General features: G+C 36.3%; 1 protein-coding gene across 7 annotated transcripts in view; it reads left to right on the top strand.

Moving 5' to 3' along the window:
* MARK1 (microtubule affinity regulating kinase 1) overlaps positions 1-12,095 on the top strand; it is a 59,413-nt gene that overhangs the window by 37,837 nt on the left and 9,481 nt on the right. For 4 of the 7 annotated variants that reach the window (XM_080341528.1, XM_080341532.1, XM_080341529.1 and 1 more), the window contains 7 exons: positions 514-750; positions 840-959; positions 5,087-5,186; positions 5,769-5,881; positions 7,154-7,328; positions 8,447-8,640; positions 11,155-11,255. In XM_080341528.1, the coding sequence (XP_080197654.1) occupies positions 514-750; positions 840-959; positions 5,087-5,186; positions 5,769-5,881; positions 7,154-7,328; positions 8,447-8,640; positions 11,155-11,255 (1,040 nt within the window). The remainder of the gene's footprint in view (positions 1-513; positions 751-839; positions 960-5,086; positions 5,187-5,768; positions 5,882-7,153; positions 7,329-8,446; positions 8,641-11,154; positions 11,256-12,095) is intronic. The other 3 variants (XM_080341530.1, XM_080341531.1, XM_080341533.1) reach the window with 1 other exon arrangement.

Genomic DNA, 12,095 nt, shown 5'->3' on the forward strand with positions numbered 1-12,095 from the left:
TACAAGATGCTGAAATACAACACGTAGCTTGAAGTGTTTCGTCTTGCAAGCAGGAGAGATCTTCTTTTAAAGTCTTAAATCCCTTCTAACATTTACCCCACCAAAATGGTAGACGATGTCTGGGATTAGATTTATGCTCTTTGGCATCAGAAGCTGGCATGAACCTGTCAAAAGCTGAAGCTGCTGTTCTGAGATGTCTAGATACTTCAGTCTAAACCTGAACTAGGTTATTTCTTCCAAAGCAGAAAATCTTCATAGCTGATTCACTAGCTGACTTTAAAGTCTGTTTAGCTGCTTTTAACAGCTGTATTTTCCTGAGTAAACATAGTCGATTTTCAATCTTGGTAGTGTTTTAAGGGGGATTAGTTTCTTTAGTTCTGCAAGAAAGATACAGATGGTGAACCATTTTAGAAAAAGAAACATTCTTGCATTTATTGATAAATGATACACTGTAATATGTTGACCTTATTCTGATACCTAAATTGTCCTTTTCCTCTTCTGTTTTTCTCTTAGGCAGAAAACCTTCTACTTGATGCAGACATGAACATTAAAATTGCAGACTTTGGTTTTAGTAATGAATTTACGGTTGGTAATAAACTGGACACGTTTTGTGGAAGCCCGCCTTATGCCGCTCCTGAACTTTTCCAAGGAAAGAAGTACGATGGTCCCGAAGTGGATGTGTGGAGCCTTGGGGTGATTTTGTACACACTAGTGAGTGGATCGTTGCCATTCGATGGTCAGAATCTAAAGGTACAGCTGAAGTATGAAAGCCTGGCTTTAATTTTATTTAAATCTTCTATGTCATTAGTAGGCTCACCTTTTAAAACTTTACTTTAAAGGAACTGAGGGAGCGAGTACTGAGGGGGAAGTACCGCATTCCATTCTATATGTCCACAGACTGTGAAAATCTACTTAAGAAGCTGCTAGTACTGAATCCAATAAAACGAGGCAGCTTAGAAGTAAGTAGTTTCATCTTGGGGGGGAAAAAGGGGATTTCAAATTAAGAAAGAATATAATAATTGCTTAAGACTTCTTTATTTTTCATTCTAGGTACTTGCTGTTTTAAGCACCCAAAAGTCTTAGTGTTTTGTTTGGTTTTTCAACAGTGCAGCTTGAAAATAGAAAGTGTTAATGAATGAAAGTCTAACCTTAATTGCAGCTGACTACAGACTATCATTTAAGAGCAATTCAAAGTGCAAACTGTTCCCACTTGATTTGGTCAGATAATGGAGCTAGTTCAAACCATGTGGAAAGCAGGACAAGATTGTAAATATCTTCTGCTTGGAGTTTTTCAGAAAAAAAAAAAAACAGAGGCAGGCAGTACCGTCAGCATTTTTGACTTAGAATTTCCAGCATGCCTTCTTAAAAAGGATAGATACAACTGTGATAGAATACTAGATGGGTTTTTTGTTTGTTTTAGTTCTGTAATACAGATGAAGACTAAGAACTCTTTGAATGATAAGCTAATAATTGCTAGTTATTTCTGTTCAGCCTGTTCTTTCCCCCATCTGGTAGCTTTGTTTCAGAATAGCCGAAAAATTAACATGCATAATAATACCTGCTGTGTCCCTCAGCTAAAACCTCTTTTGAGGATTTTTTTACTGAGTTATGATTTTTTTGTTGTTAGTAAGTTAGGTTTTCTCTTCACAGGATATGGAGAATATGTGTGCATCACTTGCAAGGTGTCTAAAGGTTCAGTGTTTTTAAGGGGCTGTTTTATTCAAGATTGCTGTATGGGCAGATACTTGTGGGGTAACTCTGGAGCTGATATTTAACGTATACTTTGTGTAGAGTTCACTCTAAATGCTGTTCTGTTCTATTTTGTGAATTCTTTAACAAAGAGCCTTCTAAAAATAACATCTGCTTACCATAGACATGAAAGTAGAGCAGAAGGTAAATAGAATGGTTTTAAAATAGTCTTTCTATGAGTTATTCACCGGTGACTTTTGTTTCATCTTTCTGTGCCTACTTGTGCAGCAGTGGATGGTGTTCCAGACAATGAATCCCATTTAAGCAGCTTTTTATTTGTAGTGGCCTGACTTACATTTCCTGGCTTGAATGCTACCTGTGCAAGGAAACCTGCAGTTACTGAGCTCTGCCTGAATGCAATTTATTTCAAGCTGATGCTGGTTTCTGACTTGTTATAACTAGTTTCAACATGAAAAAAAATATGTGCTGTAGAGAATAGCGAATGATGGCTTCTGCTTTACTGATATTTGTTAATTATGTTGTATTTATTACTGTCTAGACGACACAAAGATAGGAGTGTGGTCACTCAAAGGTAGTGAAAGATCACTTTTTTCCTGTGTCGTGTTTAAGTCTTAGGAAAATAGATTTTCCTTTTATTGAGCTTTCCTCTGGATTTACAGCAGTTTCTCTTCAAATCTAATTTTGCTTCCACTCTGGATATTGTAGTGTTCTTTTAAAATTCCTTCTTGTCCCTGGAGAGAGGTGTTGGATGGCAGCCTCATTGCAATGGTGTAGTTGTCACATTGTATGGAAGAGAGCCAATAAATGATATGTGTGACAGAGGATCTTGAGCCAGTACCAGAATACTGCTGATCACGGACATTGATCAGTATGCTAATCTGAGGGAGAGAGACATCACAAACTTTTTAAACATTAATGTTCCTGAGATCACATGTTTGTTGAATTAGAAAGCAGTGGTACATGATTTGGAAAGCAATGATTATTTCTTCTGTCTGAGCACTTATAAAAATACTTATTTAGAATGGAAGTGTATACTTATTAGAAGTTCCTAAAAGTGGAAAGACAATGTCATCTTAGGTGGGGAGGATTTTTGTTTGTGCTTAGTCTTTTAATTACTTGCTCAGTCCCAGCCACGCATCCGCTCTGTTCTCGTGCCTGTTATTCCCAGACTGTCTATTAGGATGTTTGTTGGTGACATTAACACCGAAGCTGAGCCTGACGCAGGCTCAGCACCCTATGGGTTAGGCTTAGCAATTTTCCTCTGGTAAGGACCAGGTAAATTTTTCTTAAAATGTTTGGTCTGGACTTTCTTATGGTTGCAGCAGAGAGAAAACATTTTAGAAGCAAGAGAACATTGTTGTAACACAGTAAATCTTCACAGGAAGAGATGGAAAAAATGCATCATCAGAAAATATATCTATCTCTCTTAACTGTCAGTATTTCAACAAATTCCTCCTCCCTGCCTAGTCTTCAGTTCTTTCCAATCAACACTACGTGAAATTCCCACTGAGCAGATTTGTGCTTGCAAAGAGTAATAAAGCAAATAATTTTGAGATGGACATATCTTGAGCCAGGCCAGCTTTTTTTTACTTGATAGTTTTTCTGAAAATTGAGGAAAGCCTCTTCAATAACATGTAGTTGGTTGAAATTCAGTTTGGGTTGATCTTTAAGAAATACATTTGGGTCAGATCTTTAAATTCCCTGACCAAGGCTGCTGCTCTTTAATCAGCTGAACTTAAACAGATCCTGGAACTAGATCATATGTGTCCCTTCAAAACGCGTGATGGTAGGAGCCTGTTTTAAGAGTTGTGCAATAACTCAGCATGCCTACGAGATCATCTATGTAAGACAGAAGCTAGCAAAAGTTTAGATATTTAACAGATGGAAACCTAGACTAGGCTGTATTGAACAATAGATCCACCTAATGAAGAGACATGAAAAACTGTAAGTGGGAATTGTTTGGCTTGTCTCTGAATTCAAGAAGGATCAAGAAAGGGGAGGTAGGATTCGAGCAGTGTGATTCCTGGCATCCAAACACCTCATTGCGCTTAAACTTTAGATTTAATTAACAGTGTCTTTTAAAAATTGTAATGGCGGATACTGCTTACTCTTTGGGGAGTCTTATCATGTTACTGCAAGGCTCCAAATACATAACCAAAATCTGTTGTCAAATAGAATCATGCTCTATGTGCCAGAAATGTGATATAGCATTATGTGTTCACAATTCCTTCCCCTTTATCCCTCTGAAAAGCCAACAAAGTCAATTCTGTGCCAGAGCTTTGAACAAATCTTTAAGTATTATTGTCAGCAAAATGTTAACTGGCCCAAATACAAAGTTCTGTATTGTTCTTGTGAGGATACAGCTATTTGAGTCTGTCATTTAGCAGCAGTGTTACATACAAAGAATTTGGTTATATCAGTAGAAAACCGACTCTTTTCCTCTTTGTGAGAGATAACTAAATTTGGTGTTTGTGAGGCATATTTGGAGCCTGTGGGCAACTTGACTTGCTGGCACTTGTTTCACTCTTCCATCAATCTAGTGAGCAGTATTAGCATCTGTCCCTAAAGAGGCATGTGTGCCTGTTGCTGTAGGAGGTAAAATGCTTTTAGCTGATTTAAAAATATGGAATATATCCTGAAGAAGAAATTGTGGTGGTGGCTATGGATTCCAGCTTGGAGTGTCTTGCAGACATATCAAAGATCCAGGCCAAAGCAGAGGAAATTTTCCAAAGAATGCATGAGAATTTTTTAAAGGAAATATCTGCATGGCATAGAGAGAGTTAAGAGGCATTTCTCCCTCCAGCCAAACTGTGAACATATTTAGGTCAAGTGCAGTGAGAGGATCCATAAGAAAAAATGGCCAGTTGGCATCGTGATCTAGAGAGCAATGACTGTAGGAAGCATCGGCACACTCCTGAAATATTCCTTAGCTTCTAGATGCTTCCTTTGTTATTATTTGAAGGAGTTATTTATTGTGATAGAGTTGGTATTGTAGTAACATCTAGGCATCTCAACCAAAATTAGAGCCTGCGTGTTGGGCACTTGGCAAGACAAGATTAAGAGACGATGGAAGTGAAGGGTACAAAATTAAAGATTTTTGTGTGTTGGGGTTTTTTTCTCTCAGTAGATTTTTCTGATATTTCGGGTAGGGGGATTGTATTGTAAAGGGTAAATATTAGGTGGAGATTGAACAAAAGGATGCAAAAGATAAAAGAAGAAACTATTAAGATGTGAGGGGGAAAAGGTGTGAGGGAAAGAGCAGCATTCAGATTATTATGAGTTTTAAAGTTTGGGTTTTTTTCCCCAGTCTAACTAGCATGGATTTAATTTGGTATGGTAAACGACATATAGACCTAAAGTTTATTTATTTTCTTAGCAAATTATGAAGGATCGGTGGATGAATGTCGGCCATGAGGAAGAAGAACTAAAGCCATATACTGAGCCTGAACCAGATTTTAATGACACCAAGAGAATAGGTAAGACTTATACAAGGATGTTGTAGCTGATGTACATTGGCAATTTTATCTTCAAGTCAAACTAAAATTTGAGATGCAATCTCATCATACAACTGTTTTCTTTTTATTTGAGAAATTTCATTATAATGCTGCTTATAACTGCTGTTGTGACTTCACTGATCTGACATGAATCTACAAGCACAGCAAAAGACAAATAAGATTACAGAATTTAACAGGCAGAAGAAAACAGATTTTGTTATGAGGGCAACAATTTTTATCAACCGTTGTCAGAAAAATATATTGTTTTGGCCCTGTAGCTATTCATACTTTCTGTTTGCCACTATTTTATTTGTTTATTGAATAACACTTAATGTTGAATAATGTTGAAATATGTTGAATAACATAATTGAGAGTTTTCAAGAAGAAAATGACCATGAAAGAGGAGAGTTGCAGCCTTCTTGATTTTGCATAGAGAAGATGATGGTGGTTGAGTTGAACCTAGTTACCTGTTAAAGTATAAGGGTTTTTTCTGTTTTCCTTATTCTTAAGTTGTCAGTAAACCCAAACACTTATTCTGCTAATGTATCTGCTTTTTACTTTTAGACATTATGGTTACAATGGGCTTTTCAAGAGAAGAAATCCATGAATCTTTAGTAAACCAAAAGTATGATGAAGTCATGGCTACTTATTTGCTTCTGGGTAGAAAACCACCTGAAGTAAGTGCCATCTAATTTATGTCTTCTGTTTTGGCCTTTATACCTAACTGAGTTGAGTATTCTGGCAGTTGATGTTTTTATGAACTGTTCTGTAACATCTTTAAAAAAAAATACCTGTGACTGATAACTTATTAGTGTCTTTCTCTTTTTCATATCTTCTTGGATATTTTGTTAGTTCCCATATGAAGAAATAGATTGAATGTGGTGTCTTCATGTTTTCTTGTAAATATGTTAAATTGCTTTTTTAAAAGGCTGGCTGTTAATCTGAAGTGACATGACTTCTAAATGCTGAGTCTTCTTCCTGTCGTGTGTCTACAGTTAAAACCAGAAATAGTTGATTTGACTAGAGCAATTATTCTTCTAGCTACTAAGATGTGACATCCTTTGTGTCTCAGAGCTGTACTCACCCTTTCGAACTCAAATACTATATTACGGTATATTTTATCGTTTAATAAATAATTGCGTTGTCATTAATAAATTTGTCATAGAAAACCTTTTGCCTGTTTTGGAACTAGAGGAATCTGTAGGTCTTTTGTGATCACAGAGATTTTTAAGAAATGAAGCTCAGACCACGGCTTTTCTTTTAGAAGTATTTTTTTCCTGCTGCTTTGTTGCCTTCTTTCATTTCCAAGATAGCGTAGATCTGATATGTGCATCCTTGAGTGCGTTTTCCCACAACATCTCTGAACAAGAATTCCCTTGTGATGGCAGAGCATGGAGGAAATCTGTCAAAAATTATTTTGACTTAAACTGCTTGAAAGAGGAGATTTGTCTTTTTCACTTCTCTTACTTAAAACTTAGGCTTCTTAGATATCAACAAACCGGTGGCTGAGTTACATACCCTATAAAGATGTGTTGAAGTCCAGAAAGAATCCTTGATTCCCTAGTACTTGCCTTTTTAGCCCTGTTGACTCAGTCCAATGCGTTTTGAAATTGTTCTGAAGCTATAAATGCTCTTCAAGCTTTTAAAAAAAAAAAAAGCAGGGGGAGCCGTTCTTTGGTTTAGGTTTTAAAATAGCACAGTTTTTAATGCTGGAAAGATTCTTCTAATTTTATTTTGAGCATTCATTAACTTCTTAGCTTTAGCTGTGTGTTTTTTAAAGCACATTAAACGCAGATGAAGTGATAAAACTCATCTTGAAGAAAATGAAACTGGATACAATTTTAAATTTAAAAAAATGCCTTTGACTGCAACGCTTTGCTTTATTAAGCCATAAAAGTACCAGTAATGTTGAATTTTGTTTACGCTTTGAAAAAATGTTTTTCCTGTAGTTTGAAGGAGGCGATTCCTTGTCCAGCAGCAATTTGGGTCAAAGGTCTCGTCCCAGCAGTGACCTCAACAACAGTTCGGTGCAGTCTCCTGCTCACCTGAAGGTCCAGCGGAGTATATCGACTAACCAGAAGCAGCGGCGGTTCAGTGATCATGGTGGGGATGACATTCCAACAAGTAAAGTAACATACACAATTAAAGTCTGAATGTGCAGTGCTTTGTGAACCTGGCAGGTCCACCACTCTGTGCATTTGTTGTGTATCTCGTCATGCTCCACTGTGATGCTTCTATTTGTATGAGCGCTTCTATGGTAAATCCGGGTCAATGTAATCTACAGATTTAGTTTTTTGGACTTGTTACTTGGTTGATTCACTAAATAATGAGCTTGAGGATGTTTCCTGTTTAGGAAGTAATAGCAAAATATTGGTCTGGATAAACTCAAAGGCAGCAAACCATTGTGTTTATCAGTACGTTTGGAGTTGGGGACAAATCGTTTCCAAGTGGCAACGATTTTACCAAGTATTCAGGAAACATTTTCAGGTGAAAGTGGCTACATCAGAAGGGAGTGCGTATTTAAAACTATATTTTTTTTTTTCAAAGAGAACTGTCAAATTACTAGAAATATTTCTAGAATGTTTGGCCTTTTTCTCTGCCTAGTTTACAGTTTTATTTCTGATTCCCCCCCTGCTTTTTGTTATTTTCCATCTGTGTTAGCGTAGTGGTGTGTTTTTTTCAAAAGAGTAACCAATATTGTGAAGATTGTCAGCAGACGGGATTTTATTTCAAGGGAATGTAAAATTATAGTGATGGAGGATTTGCCCCAAAGCATTTTAAAGAATAATAAGAGGAAAAGAATTTCAACTTTTCCAAGTATAAACATGCTTTTAAACAAAGTTCTTGAGTTTCCAGGGGAAAAGGATCTTTCACAGTGTTTAGAAGAAACGATATGTGGCAAAAAGTACTAAAAAAAAATTTGGACAGTATTCTTTAATTTCTTTCTTCATAATATCGCACAAATTGCATGGATTTAAAATGAGAATTCAAATACTCTTTTAGGTTTTACATATTGATGTGAAATGGGAACTAATTCTGAACTGGAAATTGGTCTTGAAGAGTGAGTGGGTAAAAAGAGTGTAGGCTGTCAAAGCTCAATTTAATAGGTTGGTGCTGAGTTTGCAGTCATAGTTTTTCAAATGCCTTTTTTTAGACTCAGGGAATTATATTTAGACTATTTTGGCCAAGAAAAACGCAGTGATTATTTTTAGGTATTTATTAATACTGCTTTTATTTGGCAGTTGGTCCCTCAATTCCTCCCGCGGTGTCGTACACAAAAAGGGCTCAGGCAAACAGCGTGGAAAGCGAGCAGAAAGAAGACTGGGACAAGGATGTCTCCCGCAAACTTGGCAGCACTACAGTGGGATCCAAAGGGGAGATGGCTGCAAGTCCACTTGTGGGTCCAGAAAGAAAGAAATCAACCACAGTTCCCAGTGTGAGTGTGTTGTGCTTTGGGTGTATTATATTTATTTTTCCCTATTTAAACAAAATCTGCAGCATAACATTACTATAGATATAACGGTTACTGAATAAGCCACTAAGTCTATTTCTGGTGACTTTTACTGGCAGACAGAAATAAGCTACAGTGGGTGTCTTTTAAAATAAACCTTTCACTTCCCCATTCCATGAGAATGTCTGCACTTGGGCTAACTGAATATCTGTCAAGACAAATAGTGGATATTTAGGGAAAAAAACATAAAAGCGGAGCCAATATGGAGTGTTCTTTTTCTGGCTTTTAATGCTTGTGTGTCTGCAAGGAAGTTAAGGGACTTCCTGAATCAGAGATTTAATCTGAATAATCCTACATAATGTCCCTCATGAACTTTTTCTCTGTAAATTTATCTGTTTAGCTTTCTGAAACCACTTCATTTTGGACTTCAGAAATGGGGTGAGGTGAGGAGGAAAAACCCACTTGTTCCCTGATGTGTGTGCCTGTTAATGTTACGAGTTACAACCTGATTCTTGAATTAAGAAATTATTAAATTGCTAGTTCTTGTATTATGATATCATTCGTAGTTTTGTAAATCGCTGTCATATTACTGCCTCAGACATCTTTGTTCCAAATAGGACAGTCTGTCTCTCCTAATGCGAAAGCATCTTTCTTTGCCTTGTAGAAGTTCCTGTGCAGTAATATCAATGTTTAGGGTACACAATGAAAAAATATCGCATAGTGTTTAAACAGCTACTTAGGAGCAACAGTTCATGGCGGGGGGGAGGCAGGGAGAAAAATAAATACACATTAATCATCATTTAAGATACTTTTTTCTATTTAAGAGACACTATATTAAATACAGGAATTCTGGCCATCTTTTAGTACAGTCGACAGGCAGAAGGAATTCTGATTGTCCTTTGGAATTCTATGTGCTGGCTCCCATCTTGGTTATTCTGGGAAGATGATACGCATTGCTGCTAGAATTCTCTTTAAACAAAATAAATGCTGAAGTTCATTTAACTCTTAATGTTCCACAAGCCTCGTCTACAATACATCTGCAGATGCTTTAAACTTATTTCCCCCACAAAGTCTTTGGAATTATGACTTATGTGGATTGCATTCAGGGACTCTGTGTCTTCTAAGATTAGATTTCATGTCTGAGCTTTCCCAAAACTATATTGCCCCAAAGCTGATTACAGTTACGTGTGGTACAAGCTGATGTGTCAAAAGCATTTCTCTGCTTTGTGATAATTAGATGGAGTATCTTTGAGAAACTGGTGTACTTGCTAATGGCAACATCAGTATTTGTACATTTTTAGCTCTGTTACTGTTTTGGGGATTTTGTGAAAGGCTTTGTGATGGGCATGATTAAGGAATAGTGGCGTCTGATATTGCAACAGTAGTTAAGGTTGAGCAGCTTGCCCAGGAAAAAAAGAATTTGTTTTTTTAAAAATAATTAAAAATGAACAAAGCTAATGTGGACAATTTTTAAATACTTTTGTGTAACTTTGAGGGTAACAGGATGTTAGGGAAGGCAGGATTTCTTTAAAACATATTTATCAGCTTCAGTCATAGTAGTCTAACTTAGCAGAGTTTCATAGACAGTTACTGCAGTTGTTAATCTTCCTTACAAATTGGCTTTGAAAACAGTTCTTTCAGTAGTCTCTGCAGGGTGATCATCACGCCAAAAAGTTCTAGATGAGGGAGACCTAAACACACAGCAAACCTTGCAGAGTTCATGATGTCCTACAGTACCCAAGTTTATTTGAAATCTTTTGCCAGCGTGCATGAGTATGTAAAGTCACTACTTTGCAAACTATCTCCAATTCAGTATGAACTGTATTGAAAACTGAGACTTGTACCTCATGTACTGAAAGTTAAGGCTTCAGCCGCTAATCAGGGGGCAGGGGGAGAAGGATATTTGTAGGGATCTTACGAAGTGTGGGCAAACCAAGTCTCATCAGTATTTGTTGCTGCAAGACCTGTTTGCCATGTTACTGGTATCATAATTTCTAGGTTGCTGACACAATCGATAATCATTTCATTTTTCTCTTGGAAACTCGTTTGATGGGTGGCAACAAACTGTAAAGCTGGAGGCCTGGTTGGCAAACTAATTTTCATAGAGAATCCTTTCAACCAGCCAAATAGATGCGTTCTCTGGGATTCCAGTTTGTTCCTTTGATCCCAGAGACAAATAATTCAGTTAACACAGTATGTGAGAATTGGATAATAGTACTTAGTAAAGCAAGTGTCAGGAAAATGAAATTTCTCTGTTTTCTTTTAGTGTACTCTCAATAGTAAACTAATGACATGGTGAAAGAGCTATTGGAAAAAAAAAAAGCTGATGATATAAATTATTTGTGTCAACAGATTGCCTGGTACATTTGAAGATATTAAGAATATACATAAATGGCTGAAATTCTGTTTTTATTTGCTTCTGGTGCTTACATTTTTGTAGATTGTAATATACAATAAAAGAAAATACTTCATTTAATTTTAGTCTCAATTTTCTTCTAGAATAATGTATTTTCTGGTAGTGGAATGACAAGGAGGAACACTTACGTTTGTGAACGTACTTCGGATCGCTATTCTGCAATACAGAATGGGAAGGACAACAGGTATTCTTCAGCTTTTCTTGCCTATTAATTTGGGTACAAGAACTGAGGCATAGAAGAAGCATGTTTCTGAAATTAATATATTACATTATGAAGCATGGCGTGAAATACATAAAGTCTGACTGTATGTTTTCAATTCCACTGCATTTTCCAGGTATAGGGTGAAATTTATAACTAAATGTGTAGATCTGCCTTTGCCTCTTTTTATGGAATCACATTTATTACCAAGGGTTGTCTTCCAACGCAGAGTAAAGTAGCTCTGCTCACAACTAATTAGGCAGTTCTGCTGTGGACACCTTCAGATGGATTTGCCTTAGCACTTTAACATGATCCTTTCTCATTTCTCCTATTAATCACTCAAAAGTTGAAATTGTTAAGACTTGTCAATCCTTTTCAACATAATTTTTTGACCTAAATAATATTTTAGCAGTGATGGTAACCATTTGTATCTGTATGTGGGATGATAATTACACTCAGTTTAGTATGTTTTATTAAAAACAATAGTATTTAACACTGCCACAATTACTGGTTTTTTGAAATAGGTTCTTTGTTCATCCTTGATGTTAGTTAACCTCTGTACCTGAGTGCAAAATGAAACACTGCCTTTAATGGAAATTAATAAACTAGGTTTGGTGGGGTTTGGTTGGTTGGTTGTTGTTTGGTTTTTTTGTTGTTTTGGGGTGTTTTTTTAGTTTGCAGCAATAGATCTTACTCTGATTTTTTTTAAGCTGTTTAAATAAAACAGTTACGGTAAAATGAAACAAAAAATTGCAAGCATGAAATAACATTATCTAGTAAACTAGTTTGGTTTAGTTTTCTGTTTTAATGTTTAAATTTTTAAAT

This window comes from Nesoenas mayeri (genome assembly GCF_963082525.1).
Source record: "Nesoenas mayeri genome assembly, chromosome: 3".
Lineage (NCBI taxonomy): Eukaryota > Metazoa > Chordata > Aves > Columbiformes > Columbidae > Nesoenas > Nesoenas mayeri.